This window comes from Dromiciops gliroides, chromosome 3 (assembly GCF_019393635.1).
Source record: "Dromiciops gliroides isolate mDroGli1 chromosome 3, mDroGli1.pri, whole genome shotgun sequence".
Classification (NCBI taxonomy): Eukaryota; Metazoa; Chordata; class Mammalia; order Microbiotheria; family Microbiotheriidae; genus Dromiciops; species Dromiciops gliroides.
Window position 1 is genome coordinate 334,418,255 of NC_057863.1, and position 21,094 is coordinate 334,439,348.

General features: G+C 38.5%; 1 protein-coding gene across 1 annotated transcript in view; it reads left to right on the plus strand.

Moving 5' to 3' along the window:
- The window catches only part of SLC49A4 (solute carrier family 49 member 4), a 141,050-nt gene that overhangs the window by 71,642 nt on the left and 48,314 nt on the right, over positions 1–21,094 (plus strand). The window contains exons 4-6 of the mRNA XM_043996521.1: positions 1,294–1,423; positions 8,585–8,693; positions 13,982–14,049. Of these exons, the coding sequence (XP_043852456.1) occupies positions 1,294–1,423; positions 8,585–8,693; positions 13,982–14,049 (307 nt within the window). The remainder of the gene's footprint in view (positions 1–1,293; positions 1,424–8,584; positions 8,694–13,981; positions 14,050–21,094) is intronic.

Consider the following 21,094-nt stretch of genomic DNA (forward strand, 5'->3'; position numbering starts at 1 on the left):
TAAAAAGCATGAACAGAACATTTGTGAAAAGAAAATTCCTTCATAGTATAATTTAGGGGAAGAAATTATTGCTTTGATGGGTTCCAAACATTAGAGATTTACAGGATATAGTTATTCTTCTGGGTTTGTTTGGGTTTTTTGGGGGGTGGTATTCTGCAATATGCCTACCTGCATTACATTAGTCTTCATGTCCTAGTACTACTATCTTAATTTCTCATTCAGATGCCCTTGTAATTTGTTCAGAACTGCCTCTGCTTACCAGATCTTTGCAAATATCACAGGCCTCCTTTATGCATCAGTGTATCTGATGATTGAAAGTAGTCAGGCAGTAGTAGTTGGGGGGGGGGGTTAGTTTAGTTGTTTTTTAGTCATGTCTGACTCTTCATGCCTCAGTTTAGGGTTTCTTGGCAGAGATACTAGAATGGTTTTTCATTTCCTTCTCCAGCTCATTCTACAGATAAGGAAACTGAGGCAAACAGGGTTAAGTGACTTATCCAGGGTCACACAGTTAATAAATGTCTGGGGCTGAATTTGAACTCTGGTCTTCTTGACTCCAGGCCCAGTGCTCTATTCATTGTGCTGCCTAGCTACCTAATAGGAGCAGCTGCCAAACAAGATTCATTTGCACCTACACAGACCCACACTCTTCAGAAAGAGAGATTGCAGACACTCTTAGTTTGCAAAACACACTCCAAAGAAATGTACCAACTTAAAGCATGTTATGTGCCTGAATATGTTTAAAATCCACTTAGTATGAAAGAAGGTAGGAAAAAATTAAACTAGTGTAAAAGGTAGGCAGGAAACTCCTAAAACTTTGGGCCTCTTGAGCACCAGAAGCCCTGGTGTAGTAATGGGCTAAGATTTGGCAGATTCTGGGAAGAATTTCGCCTCTCCTTCCCCAGCCTAATACACCAGAAGAAGGCACACACCTTACTAAAATAGGGAACGGTAAGCTATGAACTCAAATAAAGTTTTTGGTTGGAAGGAAACTGTGGAGTAGGGACTTTGAGGTCACTGTGGCATTCTTTCCTTTCCTGTTGAATTTTTGCCCTCTGATTGTTCAGGCTTTCTATTGTTAATGTTTCCATTGTTAATTAGAATGCATATTCTTTCAGAAGAGGGAGCATGCCTACGATTTTTTTTGACGCCCTAACACCCATGGCCAATAAATAAGTATGTAACGAGCGCTTAATAGATGCTTGGGATCAATAATAAATGCTGTATTTGACATCTAAAATTGTTGCATGGTGACTAGTTAATCGCTCTTGCTCTTTTGTTCTCTCTCTCTTTTAGAATTTGGAATTGTGTGCCTGACGTTTTTTGCAACAATTGCCTATTTTCCAACACGGCCTCCATTTCCCCCTAGTGTGGCCGCAGCAAGCCAACGGCTAAGCTACAGACGGAGTTTCTGTAGGCTCTTAAGGTAAGTGAGTGTGCTTGGGGTCGTTTCATGATTTTACTGAGCAGTTTAAAAGACACCTCCAGGTTTTCTGGGTCTAGTAAAAAAAAAAAAAGATAATTATCCAGGAAGGTCTCTCTTGGAACAATGTTGTAATGCAAGTGAGTGTGAAGTGGGTGGTTGCTTATCTAGATGGTTTCTTTATTCAAAAATAAAAAGAAATTTAGCACGAAAATTTTATTCTAAAACGTCAACTAATTTATTTACTGTCTTTTTGCTATAATATGAAGAACACATCATAGTTCTACAGTACTAACAGTGCTCAAGTTGAGTTCTTCTGAACCGCATAAAGCTGTCACTGGCAATTTTCTGACATACTTTACAAAATTCCAAGTGGGGTTTTTCCCCGCCCTTGTATGTATTGTTAGACTCCATTCTTTTGAGTGACTATGATGCCTTGGAAAGAGCTGTGAACTTGGAGTTCCAAGATCTGAGTTCAAATCTTGGCTCTATTATTAATAATTTATGTGACCTTGGACAACTCACTTAAGCTCTAAATAGAGTAAGGAAAATGAGATGGCCCCTAAGTTCTTTTCTAGCTTTCGTGTGACAAGGAACGAAAGTTAATATGTATAGCTATTATTAACTTGTTCAGTTGTGTCTGACTTTTCATGACCCCAATGAACTATAGCACACAATACATGGGGTTTTCTTGGCAAAGATAATGGAGTGATTTGCCATTTCCTAGTCCAGTGGTTTAAGGCAAACTAAGGTTGAATGAGTTGCCCAAGGTCACGGAGGTCATTAAGTGTGAGTTGAACTCAGGTCTTCCTGTCTCTGGGCCCAGTGCTCTATCCACTGAGATATCTTGCTGCTCCTCTGTATATAACACTCTAATAGTTATCCTACTGTTAATTTCCAGAGACTTATCCCATGCTTCAAGGTGCCGAGATTCTATGTTCTCAATTTGTTCGTATAACTCAAATTTAATTAGATGGTCACAAGTGTTCCCAGTACAGAATCTAATCCTTTGGGTCCATATAGCATCATAAATAAAAGTTGTGTCTTTTGCTCTGACTCAGAAAAACATACTCTTTGCATCGTTTATCATTAGTGGTGATGAATTTTTGTACATTATTTCAGTTTGCCCCTTGTGATCCATAATGCACATTTGATGAATGGCTGGCAATAGTTAGGATGCAGTTTTTGTGTTGGAAGTGAATTACTGCTCTGTGCAAAGCTAACTGGCCCACGAAGGGATCACGTCAGCAATCTTGTCCTCATTTGCACCATGGTATAAGAGAAGAACCTGACCTCCTACTTGCTGGCTTGTTTTTACTACAGCCAAAGAAGGCAATTTCTTCCCCTTATTTGTAGGTATCAACTTGTCATGTTTTTACCTAATGAAGGAATACACAGTATTTTCTGTCTCTCTGTTTCTCTCTTTCTGTCTCTCTGTGTCTCTTTCTTTTTCTCTGTCTGTCTTTCTCTGTCTCTCTCCCTCCCCCTGTCTTTCCCCTTCTCCTTCCTCTCTCCCCCTCCCTCCGTGTGTGTGTGTGTCTCTCTCTCTCTCTCTCACACACACACACACACACACACACACACACACACACAGAGTCTGGAGCAGAGCAGCCTACATGGGACATTAGAGCAAACATAACAAACCCCAAGTTGATCATTATGCTCGCTTGTCTTGTGGATGGAATTGTAGTATGTTTACCTTTGGTTTGAAAGCCCTTCACTTGAGTGCCTCCCTGCATCTTATATCTTTCTGCATGAACTATCTATTAGTTCACTTCCTCAGCTTAACTCAAACACATCTGTTTAAAATTCCCTTTGTCTCCTAACCCCACTTTCGCCTCCAAACTTTCTGTAAGGAGGGCCTTGTGTGCAAAACCTGCTGCTCTAGCCTACCAGCCTCTGATCTAAACCTCAGCACCTTCATGAATTGATTGACTGCCTTCCCTTGCCTCCAGTCATGAAACACTCCCAGGGCTGGTCTCCTGATTTTCACCCACATATGTACTGTGTTCATTCCCTAGCCCTTAAAATGCATTTACTCGGGACCTCAAATGACCATACAGATGTAGTGCCAAAACAAGACCATGGCAAGTGGAGGCAGAGGACCGGGGTCCAGATCTCCAGATCTGCCACTTGTCACTTCATTTCTTGGCCTCCCTTTTCTGATTTGTTTAAAAAACAAAAACTGGGGACTTGACCTTCAAGGTCCCTTCCAGTTCTAAATCTCAGATCCTGTGGTCTTCTTGTGCATTCACATATTAGTTGAATGTTTTTATTCTGTGTTTTAAATCATTGCTCTAATACTTTCATTCTGTTGCATTTATGATTTATAGTGAAGTTCATTTCCCAGGTGATGAGATCCCAGTGGGCAAGGACCAGATAGGAATAATGTTTCTTTGAACCATGCTTTCTGCAAGCAAAGCACCGGTCATAATTAGATACATACTGTTTTAGGTGATGATGATTTTTTTTTTTACCATAACTACTTACCTGCTTCTAGTAACCAAGCTCTACCCTAGTTTTAATTGGGAAGTATTGGAGTCTATATTGTCATGTCATTAGAGTATTATTTATTTAGTTAAGTGGTACTGAAGCCTTTGTCTAATGCTTCCACATAGTGTGAAGATGGTCCTGGACTGGACTTTCTTCTTTAAAATAATGCCTATGAAAGAAAAGTACCTACCAAATTGTCTGTGCTTTGATTATGAGCCTGGTCACGGGCTGGGTGTCTTTGGGAGACAGCTTGGCCAAGTTTAGAGAGGCTCTTCAGCAGAAGATGGCCACCAGGTGATAATTCTTTTTGGACACATAAACTCATGAAAAGCATTATACTAATATGAGTCAGGAACTTTAGATTTTTCTCCCTAAATTCCCCTTTTTGATGCTTTGAGCTCCCATTTGAGTCCTTCCAATTGCATGTTAAAAGATTGTTCTAACGCACAGTTCTTAACTTTTTTTGTGTTATGGACCCCTTTGGTGAAGCCTTATTACTATGCTGCTAAAACTGAAATTCTAAATTTCAGTTAGACGTTGATGAAATGAAATTTTTTCTCCCATCCAAGTTCATAGATTCCCTGAAATCTATTCATGGACCCAAAGTTAAGAACCAGGGTGTAAGGGAGAGCCTTAAGGTAGACAAATCTCTTTAAACACTTGTGACTTGGTTTGTGTTTATTTCAATCAAGTACACCTTTTCCTACTACAGAGATTTTTTTTTTGTCCCATAAATGTTTCTTCATCACAGATAGAGACCTTGAAATAAGTGGAAAAGTAGTCTGAACTATTTTTAGATTCCTTGTGTGTGGGAGGACAAAATTAGGACCAGTATGTAAAAGTTACAAGAAGAGATAGGTTTTGACTCAACATAAAAATTAACAAAACAAAATATTTTAAACTAAGCTGTCCAGCAATGGAATTAGGTGCCTTGGAATCTGTTAAACTCTCTGCCACTGTAGTTTTTAGAGTAGATGCCAAGTAACCATCTGTCAGTGATTGTGTGGAAGGAATTTCTGTAGCATATGAGGACCGGAACTGTGCACTTCTTTTTTTTAACTCTGTGCACTTCTAACAATCCATTAGCTCTCTTCCTATTTGTATGATTCTATGGACAGAAATTCATTCCACAACATTCTGATAACAACATAACAGGTTGCCATTCTTCAAACTCTACATTTTGCTCAAATTTAAACACCTTAAAAAGTGTCAGATGATTTATCTACTCTTTTAAACCTTAAAAAAAAAATTTAAGTATGTTGTTGACTGTAGTTGCTCAAATGTTACATAATTGAGCATTAAAAATGATGATGTAACTTTAACTTTTTCTCTAGTAACTTTGGTTCTCTGATTATTAATAATGACAAATTATTCTTTAAATATTGTATTCCTTGTAGCTTCTTCATGGCCTTAATTTTTTTATGTTTTTATTCATATTCTTTTTAATTGTTATCACTGATACTTCCCAGTACCCCTCCCAGTAGGACTCTGTTAACCAGCCTGAGATGCCCGCCATGTCTGACAGTGCCTGTGTCCATGGCTTTGGCCCTCATACACTGTGTCTTTATTTCTTTGTGCCTCTGGAAGCATTTTAAGTCCCATTCTCATGCATTTATTTAATGTCCTCTCCCTGCCCTCCCCCACTCCCTATAGCTGGGTTGTTGTTTTGTTTTGTTTTGTTTTGTTTTTCATGAGTGTTAAGTGACCTGCCCAGGGTCACACAGATAGTAGTGTCAAGTGTCTGAGGTCAGATTTGAACTCAAGTCCTCCTGAATCCAGGGCCAGTGCTTTCTCTACTACACTACCTAGCTGCCCTCCCCTTCCCCCCAATAGCTGGTTTAAAAGTTCCTTAGTAAACTTTCACCCTTTTAAAAACCTTCCGTGTTCTCCTTTAGTCTCTATTTTACCAGAGTAGACCCAAAGACACATTCCCTAGAGACCTCAGCTCCCTGAGGCAGTGAATTAGTTTAGAAACCCGAGTTACAAAATTTTCTTTCTCACTTCTTTTCTTCTTGTCTTCTTATCTTAGACTCATAGAATCTTAGAACTTAAAGGAGTCAAATGACTCCATATTGTAAAGTTGAGGAGCTTTAGTTGCCCAGTGAGATTAAGTCACGCTTCAGGTCACATAATAGGCCTGTGACAGAGCCAGACCCCATGCTTCTGTCTGATTCAGAGGCTCTGGGGGGTCTCTTTCTCTGGTGAGGACTTCCTGAGACTAGATCTGTGTCAGGGTGACTGTGGGGTTGGGCCCGACTCCTGTATCAGCACAGCAGCTCCCTCCTTCTGACCTTCCAAGCCGTTCTTGGTTAGAAGATGATTTCAGCACATTCTTCTGTGAGTTTTGCTGCTTTGGGCATTTTCCTATGACCTTATTTGGATGTTTTTTGGAGTGATCGTGTCATGAGTAATGGAGCTCACTCCCATGCTTCTTAAACTATGGGTCTTGACCCCATCTGGTGTCATATAACTGAATGTGGGGGGGGGTGTCCAAAAAAATTGGCAACAGTAAAAGGTTATACATACTTATTTTATATACCTATATATCCAAGGTCACTTAAAAATTTCTTAGGTAAAAAGAGGTTGTGAGTAGAAAAAGTTTAAGAAGCCCTGCACTATAATACCACCTCCTGCATTCTGACAGCAGCTGGTGCTGCAGTGGATAAAACTTCAGGGCCCAGAGTCAGGAAGACCCATATATGTAAGTCTGGGCAAGTCACTTAACCTGTCTTTGCCTCAGTTTCCTTAACTGCAAAATAGAGATAATTATAGCATCTACCTCCCAGGGTTGTGGTGAGGATCAAATGACGTAATAATTATAAAGCTCTTAGCACAGTGCCTGGCACATAGTAGGCATTTAGTAAATGCCATTGTTGTTGTTACCTTAGGAGCAGCTATGTAAATAATATATACCTTTTAGTTTAAGAAAGTAGCCCCATTTGGGTGAGGTCTGGCTCAAAGTTAACTAGCATGTGCCTTGGGGGCTAGGAGTAAATCTCATCACTCAGCCATGCCCTTCTGAAGCTGACTGACCTTTTCAGGAGATGGGTTTTAATAAGAATAAGAGGAGAAAAGGGCGGATCACGAATTAATAATTAGTTATTAACATAACAGTATAATATTAATTGTTCCCACATTTAAGCACAAGGACAAGAGGAGGTCTTCAAAAGTAGGTTAGCGACATGCTAAGAAAATTTGGCAGATGATATATAGGCCTACAAAATAGAAATAGAGTTGTTGATATCTTCTGGTTTCATAAAAATGAACATCTTTATAATAATAAAGTAGAAATGGATGGGAAAATAAACTGATATTTAGAATTTCACCTTGTAGTTAGATATGTATCTTATTTGTCCTCCATATAAAGGTATACCTGTATTTTATACAGTTGTGCTTATAAAGATCCCTGAGTCTGATAATGGCTCTGTATAATTCCTCCACTAGTAGGTCATACCCTCATGCCTCACTGTTGGCATGGAGGTGTTCTTGAAGATATACCAATTGAACACAAGTTCTTGCCCATGCTACCTCTCTGGAGAAGCTCTGAGTATGCATCTGGAAATTGACTTGCAAGTCTCTTATTGGAGGACTGGTCTAACTATTTTCAGAGAGGATCAATGCCTAGTTGGCCTTAATAAGGTGATGAAGTTTTTGCCTATTGCCTCCCAGAACTAACTTTGATAGTTCTATCAAATGCTATCTATGTTGGTAGAAGTATTACCCGTACTCATGATGTAGCTACAGGTTTTAGAATTATGCATAGCTTAAAAATGTGCGTTTGACTGAACGTTCAATCTTATTTTCAGTCTTGGGCTCAGTAAAGAAAAAAATCTAAATTTTAAAGTTGGCAGAGACCTTAGGGATCATCTCAGCCCTCATTTAACAGGAAAAGTAGGAAAGCAGCTCACACAAAGTCACATAATTCATTAATTTCAGAGTTGGAATTAGAACTCAGAAGGGTTCAAATAGACAAATTTTTCTCTTTGCGTTCCCTGTCACTTAGCATACATTAATGCTAAAATTTCATGTCTGTGATAAAATTAATGTAACTTCATGAAAACATTATTGCCAAGAGCTTATTCTAATAAAGATCTAATTTTCAAAACTGAAGGGGAACAGTAATGCTTAGCATTAAGTATTAACATCTCATCAGAAAAAAAGCTTACCTCTTTTTTTTTTTTAAACGAATTTTTTTCTATTTCTAACTCTGATTATTTACTTCGCAAACTCTTGATATTTTTTATAAGCATTAGATAATGGATCTAGAACAGGTAGCCTTCCAGTCTACCTTCTTGTTTTATAGATGAAGAAACTGAGGCCCAGGAAAGTTAAGTGACTTATAGATTCTTGAACAGCTAGGTGGCCTAGTGGATAGAGTGCCAGGATTGGAATCAGGAAGACTCATCTTCCTTACTTCAAATCTGCCCTCAGACACTTACTAGCAATGTGACCACCCTGGGCAAGTCACTTAAGCCTCACTTTACTCATCTATAAAATGAGTTGGAGAAGGAAATGGCAAACCACTCCAGTATCTTTACCAAGAATACCCCAGATGGGGTCATGAAGAGTCAGACACGACTAAGACGATTAAGCAACAAATCATTGATTCTAAACTCCACCTTGTATTTTTTTGCATTTTAATAACATGTAATTTTCATATATCTTTTACAGCAATTTAAGGTTTCTGATGATAGCGTTAGCCTATGCCATACCTTTAGGTGTATTTGCTGGCTGGTCTGGAGTTCTGGATTTAATTTTAACACCAGTTCATGTCAGCCAAGTAAGTATTCTTCTTCCTTATATTTTAGAGATATATTAACCTGTGTAGATTGCAATAACATTCTAACTAAATTATTTTAGCTTCATGACTTTTAATGACTTTTTACTGCCATACTGTCATTTAAAAAAATAAAAACTGTATACAGTACCATGCTGAAAACCTCATAAAAAAGTTATTCAACAAAATAATTTTTTTAAATGTATTTGATTCTTTTTTGTTATAGTAACAACTACATACTTCATGCTTCTTTGGGGAAAAAAAAGATTAATTTTATTGATTGATTCTTTTCCCCACATTCGTTTTCTTTTTTTTCAAAGAAGTTTTTTTATTATTTTCCAGTTACATGGAGAGATAGTTTTCAACATTTGTTTTTATAAGATTTCTAGTTTCAAATTTTTCTCCCTCCCTCTCCCTTCCCCAAGACAGCAAGCAATCTAATATAGGTTATATCTGTACAATCACATTAAACATATTTCTGCATTAGTCATGCTATGAAAGAAGAATCAGAGCAAAAAGGAAAAACCTCCAAAAAGAAAAACAAAAAAAATAGGTATAGTATGGTTCAATCTCCATCTAGATTCCATAGTTCTTTTTTTCTGGATGTGGAGAGCATTTTCCATCGTGAGTCCTTTGGAACTATCTTGGATCATTGTATTGCTGAGAAGAGTCAAGTCTATCACAGTTGATCAACACACAGTGTTGTTGATACTGTGTACAATGTTCTCCTGGTTCTGTCCATTTCACTCAGCATCAGTTCATGTAAGTCCTTCCAGGTTTCTCTGAAATCTGCCTGCTCATCATTTCTTACAGCACAATATATTGTGTTCCATTGCATTCATATACCACAATTTGTTCAGCCATTTCCCAGTTGATGGGCATCCCCTCAATTTCCAATTTCTTGCTACCACAAAATAACAGCTATAAATATTTTTGTACATATGGGTCCTTTTCCCTTTTTTATGATCTCTTTGGGAAAAAGACCTAATAGTGGTGTATTGCTAGGTCAAAGGGTATGCATACTTTTTATAGCCCTTTGGGCATAGTTCCAAATTGCTCTCCAGAATGGTTGGATCAATTCATAGCTCCACCAACAATGCATTAGTGTTCCAAATTTTCTGCAACTTCTCCAACATTTATTATTTTCCTTTTTTGTCATATTAGCCAATCTGATAGGTGTGAGGTGGTACCTCAGAGTTGATTTAATTTGCATTTCTCTAATCAATAGTGATTTAGAGCATTTTTTTCTTTTGGCAATAGATAGCTTTGATTTCTTCATCTGAAAACTGCTTGTTCATAGCTTTTGACCATTTCTCAATTGGGGAATGACTTGAATTCTTATAAATTTGATTTAGTTCACAATATATTTTAGAAATGAGGCTTTTATTAGAAATACTGGCTATAAAAATTATTTCCCAGCTTTCTGCCTCCCTTCTAATTTTGGATGCATTGCTTCTGTTTGTACAAAAACTTTTTAATTTAATGTAATCAAAATCAGCCATTTTGCATTTCATAATATTCTCTATCTCTTGTTTGGTCATAAACTGTTCTCCTTTCCAGAAATCTGAGAGGTAAACTATTCCTTCCTCTCCTAATTTACCTATGGTATCATCTTTTACGTCTAAATCATGTACCCATTTTGACCTTATTTTAGTATAAGGTGTAAGATGTTGGTCTATGCCTAGTTTCTGCCATACTATCTTCCAGTTTTCCCAGCCGTTTTTGTCAAATGCTGAGTTCCTATCCCAGAAGCTGGAGTCTTTGGGTTTATCAAACAATATATTACCAAAGTAATTTACTACTGTGTCTCCTGTGCCTAACCTATTCCATTGGTCCACCACTCTAGTTCTTAGCCAGTACCAAATAGTTTTGATGACTGCTGCTTTATAGTAAAGCTTCAGATTTGGTACAGCTAGCCCACCTTCCTGTGCATTTTTTTTTTCATTATTTACCTTGATATTCTTGACCTTTTGTTTTTCCAGATGAATTTTGTTATTATTTTTTCTAGCTCTATAAAATAATTTTTAGGTAGTCTGAATGGTATGGCACTGAGTAAGTAAATTAATTTAGGCAGAATTGTCACTTTTATTATATTAGTTCGTCCTATCCATGAGCAATTGATATTTTTCCAATTATTTAGATCTGATTTGATTTGCAAAAAAGTGTTTTGTAATTGTGTTCATAGAGTTCCTGGGTTTGTCTTGACAAGTAGACTCCCAAGTATTTTATATTGTCTACCGTTACTTTAAATGAAATTTTTCTTTCTATCTCTTGCTGCTGGACTTTGTTAGTCATGTATAGAAATACTGATGATTTATGTGAGTTTATTTTATATCCTGCAACTTTGCTAAAGTTCACCTTCATTTTCAATAGATGATCTCACCTCAGATTTTATGGACTTGTACTTTGGGAAAATTAACCTGGCCAACTGAAGGATAGGGTGGAAATAAGGAAATCCATTTAATACTCCCATATTCCAAATGAGAGGTAATAAGGACTTGAACCAAAGTAGTGGCAGCAAAAAATGAAAGGAGAGCAAAGGTGAAAGAGACCTTGTGAAGGAGGTTTTCACAGGGCTTAATGATTGAATATAAGAAGTGAGGGAAAGGTAGGAGGAGTCTGAGGCTTCTAGAAAGGAAAAATGTGATATTGTTAAACAGAAAAATGGTAGATTAGAAAAATACATATTTTTATGGACATGAGAAGATATTGTGCTTACTTTTGGATATATGGCATTAATAAATAGTCCCTTGCATCTTTATAGTGCTTGATAGTTTTAAAATGTTAATATATATCATGTACTTTTTATCTTCCTTAACAACCTTATGGGGTAGGGTTTATTAATAAAGTAGTATTATTATCATTTCATAGATGAAAAAAGTCAAGACTTAGAACACTTTTCCAGGGCTCCATCACCTAGTAAGTGGTCAAACCCAGGTTTTCTGATCTTCTCAGTCCATGCTTAAAGCTTTTTATTTTTAAAAAAATAAACAAAAATCCATTTTTTCTCCTTCCACCCATTAAAAAAAGGAAAGAAAAGAAAAACCAAATCATTGTAATAAATATAAACATAGGGAAATAGAACAAATTCCATTGTTGACCACGGCCAAAAAATACATCTTATTCTGCATCCTGAGCCTATCGCCTACCTCTATGTCAGATGTAGGCAGCATCCTTTATCATTGCTCCTTTGGATTTGTGGCTTGTCATTGGGTTGATCAGAATTCTTAAGTTTTTCAAAGTTGTTTGTTTTTGTGACTGTATATATTTTCCTGCTGGTTCTGCTCACTTTGTTCTCTATCAGTTCATACAAATCTTCCAAGGTTTCACCAGAAGTTTCCCTTTATCATTTCTTATGGCACAGTAGTATTGCATTACAGTCATATACTATAATTTGTTCCATCATTCCACAATTAATAGGGACTCCATTAGTTTCCAGTTCTTTGCTGCTAAAGAAAAAAAAGCTACTACAAATATCTTTGAACATTTGAGTAATTTTATTTTCTTTGATGTCTTTGAGATATAGATTTAATAGTAGTATTGCTGGGGCCACAAGGTTTGCAGAGTTTATTGACTTTGGGGACCTAGTTGCAAATTGCTTTCCATAATGGCTATACCAATTCCCAACTCTATCAGTGGCTCATTAATGTATGTCTGGTGCTTTTTTCTACTCTTATGCTTCTCTGTGTTTTAAGTGAAAGCATAGAAGTCTGGTAGAAATGTCCTGTGGACTCTTGGAATTAGGAGGTTAGAAAGATGAGGGCAGAAGCAAAAATTTGAGAACATCCATAGAGAGGTAATAGTTGAGCTGTGGAATTGGACACCATAAGATCATAGATTGATATGTTCAGAACTGGAAGGGTCTTTAGGGGTCATCTAATCCAAACCCTACATACATTTTACAAATGAGGAAACTGAGGCCTGTAGAGGTAAAGCAACTTGCTTAGAGTTGTAGAGGTAGTAGGTAACAGAAACATGATTTGAATCCAGATCCTTTTGACTCCAAAACCATTGCTTTTTCCACTATACTACACTGCCCTGTCTCTGAAGGAGAAAAGGAAGGGGGAAAAGGCAAAAGGCAGACTGACCTCAGACAAGTGCCTACATTTTGTTTTGTTCTTGGCTTTTTAATCCACTGGATTTCTTATTTTTATATAGTTTTTTTAAAAAGTTTTATTGATAGTTTTGTGTTTTGTTTTGTTTTAACACTGAAAACATTTCACAATAATCCCCACCACCACAGTGGCAGAAAGAAAGAAAAATTAAAATTCTAACATTTGGGTAACAGGAGGAGAAAGTATAGTTCATAAAGATGACAGTCAAGGATAATGTCAGAGATGTAAGAAGAGAACCTGGGTAGTGGAGGTTATAGGAGCCAGCGAATCATTCATTGTGTAAAATATTGCAGAGAAATTTCAAGGGGAAATGGGAAAAAGGAGACTGAATTGGGTGATAAGGCAGAGTAACTAACTGGTGATCTCTGAGAGAATTGTTTAAATGGAGGCTTCGTCCAGAAGCCATATGGCAAGGGGCAGAGGAAGTTTTTGGTAAGGAAAGAGAGGACTAGGAGGGTTTCTACAAGGAAGAGCAAGAATAAAAGAACATTTTTTTTCAGAGCTCAGAGACCAGGACTTGGACCTCACATTTGAAGTGCCTCTTATGCCCCACGCACATCTACCATGAAGTATTCCCAGATTACTCCAGCCAGTACAACTATTTCATTTATAGTCAATATTGCACATGTAATAATACTGAATTGTTATCTGATTAAGTTGTATTTTAGTTCTCCTTATCTATTCAGCTTATGAACTCCTTGAGGGATTGCAAAATTGGGCTCATAGGAACCAAACTATTTTAATTTGTTTATTTTAAACATTCAGATAAAATGTAGATCTAGATATTCCTGCTAAATTAAGAGTACGTGCAGATTTGTCATACTTTGAACATGACTTCTTTGTTTTATCAATTTCATTAAAGATAGTATGGTATAGGGGCGACAGCTAGGAAAATGTGTGTTCAGACCCTGCCTCTGATACTTACTCGCTGTAGTGCTGTTACTTAACCATCATGTACAGTAGGCAACTCTCTACACCTTATTTTCTGAGTCATAGGTTACAGATCCTTCATATATTCAGATATTTCATGAAATCCCATTTCCTTCCTTTATAATTCTTGTTTGCCAAGTATCTACTGAGTTGTTGGTCACTGGGGTTTTGTTTTTTTTTCTGTTCATTCCAAATAGTAGTGTAATGAACAACCCAATGCTAATTGTTTTCCCTTTTTTTCATCAGGTAGATGCTGGCTGGATTGGATTTTGGTCTATAGTTGGAGGCTGCATTGTTGGAATAGCTATTGCAAGGTGAGAATAAATTATGCTTGCTTCATTTAAAAATTCTTTCCCTCTTAAAGGAGCCCTTGGATATATTTAGATTTGTCATTGATTTCCACTTCTCTACATCAAGGAAGACACACATACACATATGTGTTCCTAGTTGTTTACTGCCTAATGCAGCATTACAGTTTTAATTTTTATTTTACAGCTCCTTCACTGTCCTTTGTAACTCTTTTTTTCCCATAGGCTAGAACTGAATGCTAAATCCCATAGGATGATGAATAATTGATAAGCAACCCATGGTATAATACAGAGAAGAGGGTTGTGTTTTAGAATAGGGGGATGGATGCAGAATTAACACAGAGGCAGAAGTTTTTGTAAAGGAAGCATCTTTTATTGATATGATGGTAAACCAAGAACACAAGTGGTTTTTGTGGTACATAGCCAACTAACAGTGTGAGAGTTAGAATATCATAGTTAAGAATAAAATGCTGGGGCAGCTAGGTGGCATAGTGGATAGAGCACTGGCCCTGGATTCAGGAGGACCCGAGTTCAAATCTGGCCTCAGACACTTAACAATTACTAGCTGTGTGACCCTGGGCAAGTCACTTAACCCTAATTGCCCCCACACACACACACAGAATAAAATGCTAATCATCCAATGGCAAGTTCATCTTTTTCCACTGCAGTATTAAAATGAGGATTGCTTTGAAAGGACAAGGTACAATCGGGAGCAGCCCTAAGATTCTCAGAGAGGCACTTTCCTAGACACCCTCCACAGATTTCTGGCGTGTGGGGTTTGTAGGCGATCTGGGCCTGAAGTCTCAAGGTAGCATATGTAGAGGATGACTGTCACATGGAAGAAACCACACAGTGAGGCTGCTTCTAGCTGGGCATAAGCCCAGAGAGTCACAGGTGGAAACCGAGAGAGTCTATATGGAGTGATATACAGTGCCTACCCAGAGGTTGGAGGTGAATAATCCTTAGCCAGCCTTGGATGGCTCTGGAGATGGCCACCGTGGTGCTATTTTCTGACATGAATTAAAAGGATCAAAAGCTCCATGAACTTTTGACTTTGTCGTGTCATAAGAAAACTATCAAAGCTCAAAACCCACACTAAGACTTGGGACAGCCTGCATAATCCTGTCTCCTCGTTTTATAGATGAGGATGTTTGGGTCCAAAGAGAGACTTTCTAGTTGTCATTTCTAGTTACTGGCAGGGCTGGGCTCAAGCCCAGCTGTCATTACTCTTAAGCTTGGGACTCTTTGCTCTACACCAGTGGTTCTCAACCTTTTTGAGCATCATGATCTCTTTTTTACATCAAAAAGATTTCATAGGTTCCCTTTTATGGGAGCAAAGTGAAGATTTTAGAATAACAATGTTTGGTGTGTATATAGATTTGAGGGCTCCATGGCTCTCAGGTTGGAAACTTAATGCACCATCATACCTCATTTTGCATTGCTATCAAGAGATTTGCCAGATGGGCTCTTCTGGCCTTATGCAAAGAGGTGCCTCTGTAGGTAATCATTCGTGCAGCATTCTGAATATAGACTGACAGAGACTTGGTAGCCAGGATGAAACAATTTTCACTTCTTTACAGCAGGAAGTGGTATAGAGGAGGTCTCCTGTACACTTCTTGCAGGTTGATTTTAGTCACTAACTTCCCCCAAAAAGAGCCTTGGTGCTAAAGTTGGCTAACGATGTTTGAAGAAGAGTGCAATGAACTTTTCTAATCAGGCGCCGCTGATGCACAAAAATAAGCATGAAGGCCATGCAAACTGAACACCAAGCTGGGAGGGAGAATCAGTATGATATATGACAGAATCAAGATTTAAAGTAAGCTAGAAATTCATAACCAAAAGGTACAATTTAACAGGGAGAGCTCCTAGGTACAGGATTTACATGTTGTTTCCCCCATTAGAATGTGAGCTCTTGAGTTCAGGGACAGTGTTTTTGTCTTTCTTTGTATCCTCATCAGTTAATAGAATGACTGGCACATAGTAGGTACTTAGTAAATGCTTTTTGGCTGACTGACGAACTGATTTAGGTTCAGAAATCAGTCTTTAAGACAGAAGAGGTGACAGCAGTGACTATTCAGGCTCAATATGAGCTGCTTCAGTGATGCACCTACTGAAAGAACTGTCCATTGTACCTGCATTCTATGAAGATCCGAAGAGATACTGGTCCTAGTTCGCTCTGTACCTGCCAGTCTGCAGTGACGGTGCTGTGTTCAGTTCTGGGCACTTTCTCTTTAAGAGGGACATTCAAAAGCCTGAATACATCAGGAGAAGGCTCTCCCACATGAGGAGGGCTGTGGAAAGAACTGTGGAAGGGCTGTGAGGAACACTCGAAGGAATGAGGGACTTCTGGCCTAAGACAGAGAAGACTCAGTGGGGTTTTTGTAGCCGTCTTTAAATAAAGGACTGACATTTGAAAGAGTGAGTAGACACATTCTGGGTTACTTCAAAAGACAGAACTGTGGAAGTTGGATAGAAGGAAGAGGAAGGCAGATTTTGATACTGTATATGGAAGGAAATTCCCAACAGTAGAACAGTCAAACTTGTAGAATGGTGAGTTCCTTGTCATTGTAAGTGTCTGAGTAGATACTGACTGCCCTTCTTCAGGGATGTAGTAAAAGAAGCTCTTATTTGGGGTCTCTTCTACGATCCCTTCCAAATGTATGATTTTATGATTTTTTTAAAATGAGAACTCATCTCCCTTTTAAACTAGATCAAATATTAAATTTAAAATAGCATACATAAAACTTTTCAATAGATATAAGGGAAAAAACAAACTGTGGCATGGTGGCTCCAAAACTAAGGTTCACATTATGCTTCTGACACTGCTGTGTGGCTCTGGGTCAGTAACGCAACTTCTTCATCAGTAGAATGAAGGTCTTGCCCCTCCCACTCTAGAGCTACCAAGACTTTCCCTCCATTTTTGACCGTTTACAAAAGAGGGATATTGAAAGAAGACACCAAAAGACATGGACCGAACTTACTGAGACTGCTTTAAAAAAAAAAGAAAGAAAGAACTACACTTCAAATTGCTGTTTTAAGTGGACAAATACTGCCTAACAAATAGTTTGATTCTTTCCTAAAGTTTAGGAGCATACATTTTGGATGTCTCCTTTTCCTCTCATTTTCAGTAAGTAGGGAGTTTCTGTTTTCATTTCATTAACTCAATCTCAATAACTTATTGAGAACTTACTATGTGCCTTTCATTTTGTAGGTATTTGTAGGAAATAAAAAATAACTAAGATGTAGTCTCTCTTCCAAAGAAGTTTAAAGTAGAGTGTGGAGAGAAGATAAACACATGTTAGAATAATTAAGTGCCAGACAGTGTACTACTAAGTACAAAAGAAGTCCAAAGAAGAGAATTGATCTTTGTGGGCTGGAGTGTTGAGGAAAAGATATGTGAAGGACAGACAGGCTGGGCCTTGACACAAGGAGATACAGGGGAACAGGGAGGGCAGAATGAAATCTGATGGAAGGGAGACTGGTAATAGCTGAAAACAGATGAGAGGTTAAGATGATTCTTTACCCTCAGATCCCCGCTCTTAAGGGGGCCCATGGGTAACTTATTTTCTAAACCAAATATTGATCTGGCAACAACAAAAAAATATTTTATGAATAAAGCAGAGTATTTGAAATTGGAACTGTTTTAGAAAAGCTAGGATATATGGTGGGGCTTATCCTGGAGACACCTAATGGAAAGGAAAAGATAGCAAAAAGGAGTATGTAACAAGTACATGAAGAGTGGGAGCCAGAGCAGAGAGAAGGAGCCTACAGGAGGTAATGGGGCCTTTCTGAGCAGCAGAGGAGAAGCAAGAAGTGCCCTGCACACAGAGGGTAGAGTGTAGGGCAGAAGATGCTGAGCCCTCTCTGCTGATTGGGATCTCCTGGGCCCCCAGGGTTGGAGGCTACAGACACCTCTTCCAGAGAAGGAGTGGCCAGAAGTTCCTCCTCTGATTCCAGGGCCAGTGCAGAGACTCATGGGCATGAGTTGATAATGACCTTAGCACTGTTATTGGTGTCCTAGGTCCTGGAGTTCTCAGCCTGCCCCAGGTGGCTTGGCTCAGCTTAGCCCCTCACCAACAACCAGGCCTTGTGCCCAGCAGCAGACTTCTCTCTAGTAGGCATTAAAGCTGCTAGGAGGTAGCAAGTTCCAGAGCCCCATTTTCTACACTACCTAGTGGGCCCCCCCACCCTGGCTCTGCAGGTACACCACCACTTGGCAGGTGGAGAGTGACGTGATGAGTTTGCTGGGCGTGCTTCTCTGCCTTTATGAGGGTTTATTTTTCCTCTTCTTGGGACCCTTTGGATTGGTTTGCCAAATCACAGGAGTGTGGAGTTGGTTTAGGCAATGCTGAATAGATTATCTTTTAAGATCTATGGTGCTGTGGTACCTTTATTTGGACGATGATGCTGAAGAAGGTTATTCCCATTAGAGAGAAGGATGGCTCACCAAACTTGCCCAAGTATCTTTTTTGGGGGGGGGTGAGGCAATTGGGGTTAAGTGACTTGCCCAGGGTCACACAGCTAGTAAGTGTCAAGTGTCTGAGGCTGGATTTGAACTCAGGTCCTCCTGAATCCAGGGCCAGTGCTTTATCTACTGCACCACCTAGCTGCCCCTAGCCCAAGTATCTTAAGATAACTTTCATACACCTTCCTCCTTTCGTAGGAGAGCTGGGAGACTATGGATGTGGCACATTACACGCATTTTCAGACATAGTTGCTGTCTCAGAATTTAACTTTTCCCCCTTGTTACAAGGGAAAACATGAGGGTTATGGGGCTCTTTTAGTGTCTAAAATTTTTCTTATTTAAATTTTAAATTAAAAAATATTTTTAAAAACATTTATCATCTCTTTTTTTAAGTGTTTTTTACAATGTGTAAATTTTTTTCATCATAAACATTTCACAGTATTTCCCCCACCCTGAGAGCCATCATTTATAACAAAAAATTTAAAGGAGAAAGAAAAAAAAGTTTAGCTAAAGTGTTCAGCAAAGCCAAGTCTGACATATGCAGAGTTCTACACCTAGAGTGCCTCTACCTTATCAGAGAAGGGAGGGAGGGGAATTCTCATGTCTCTTCTTTGAAGCCAAGCTCAGTAAGGTGATTTTTTTTTTCATCAAGCACTGTTATAACATTCACCCATAATGTCAAAACAGGTTTAGTTAGGATGGGAATGTTGATCTTGGAAATCAGAAAAGACTGGTTACTGTGTGACCATGCACAAGCCACTTACCTTCTTCAAATCCCAGTTTTCCTCATCTATAACACTGGGATGATACCTATAGCACCCACTTCTCAAGGTTCTTGCAAGATTCAAAGGAGTAAAGCCTTTTGCAATTTACAGCATATAAATCTCAGCTATCGTTATTATGACAGGAGAAGAGTTTACTTTATCCAGGGGAGAAAAGCAAAGCAATGGAAATGTCAGTTCCCCAGATCACTTAACACATTCCACCTAAATTCCCATCAGAGTAGCCATTCTGCTTTACCAGATGTGGGAGGACCTAATTATATCTTTTGGGGGAAGAAAGAATGGTGTTAAATCCAGTTTGTAAGTCACGAAGCATCCAAACACTTAAGGATATTTGACATCATGTAATACTGTATCTAGACTTAAACCCAGTAGTAGTACTGAGGGAAGGAAAAAATAAACTGACACTGTAATTTCTAAAATCCCATATCTAAAGTTTTGCCTATTAGCAGCTGGTTGAACTAAAAATAAAAGCCCCCAAAAGAGAGATAGCTACTGTCAGGGAAGGCACTTATTGACATTGAAATACATCAGTCTGTCACACTTGACAAGAATCATACCTAATTTTTCTAATTACAACTTCTATGCAGTTTCATTCAGTCATCATTGATTCAGCCATACGGAGATAAGTACTGAATAGGCCAAAGAAGGAGCAATCATCCATCAAAAGTGACATCTAATAAATACGTCCTATTCCATTTTCCCCCATAGCCACTTAGTTTTAACTATATATTGCTAGAACGGGAGAGACAAATTTGGAAGCAGCCATTAGGGTTTTTTAATTATCTCAAAAGAAAGGTTACAAATGCAGAAAGAATATTTTGACCTTCTACAGTCTGACTTCAATGTCACATCAATTACAGGGATATGAGCATCCCTTAGTCTTAACATTTGCCACATTAAAGCCCTGCTCCATATTTACTGTGGTCCTTTGTGTCTATGCTGTGGGACCTCTTTTTAGAACAGACTACCTTTCTATAATTATAATTGTGGTAATAGTGACAGGTCAACAGACTGTTTGGTTTGGGGCTCGTTGGTTACTTTAACTGAATAGGATCTTCATGAGTTCTGAGACTGGTCTCTCTTGATAAGTCAGAGACCTTTATGGTCAGCTTATTTCCAGAAATAACTAGGTCCTGAAATATTTGACTCACTCAAGTTCATTTGAGGTTGATTGGTCCTAGAAAGTCTATTCATTTACAGTGGAGAATATACTGAGTCTAAAAAGTTCCAGATTAGCTGTATAGGATATTTCCTCTCTGGGGAGTGGATCTTCCTAGAAGACCTAGTTGTAGATCCAGTGTTTGATTAATGAATATTGAATTATAACTGAGGGAGTTGTGTGTTCTTAAGAGATGTTTCTGTCAAAAGTCTATCTGGGGGGCAGCTAGATGGCACAGTGGATAGAGCACCGGCCCTGGAGTCAAGAGTACCTGAGTTCAAATCCGGCCTCGGACACTTAATACTTAACTAGCTGTGTGACCCTGGGCAAGTCACTTAACCCCAATTGCCTCACTAAATAAATAAATAAAAAGTCTATCTGGGGGAAGCTAGGTGGCACAGTGGATAGAACACTGGCCCTGGAGTCAGGAGGACCTGAGTTCAAATCCAGCCTCAGACAACACTTACTAGCTGTGTGACCCTGGGCAAGTCACTTAACCCCAGTTACCTCACAAAGAAAAAAACAATAACAACAAACAAAAGTCTATCTGAATAACAGTCCATTTGCCTAAAAACCAGAGTGCCTTCACCTCCAGGCTTACCTTAATACTTCAGAAGTTTTGTGATTTCATCATTGTCATTT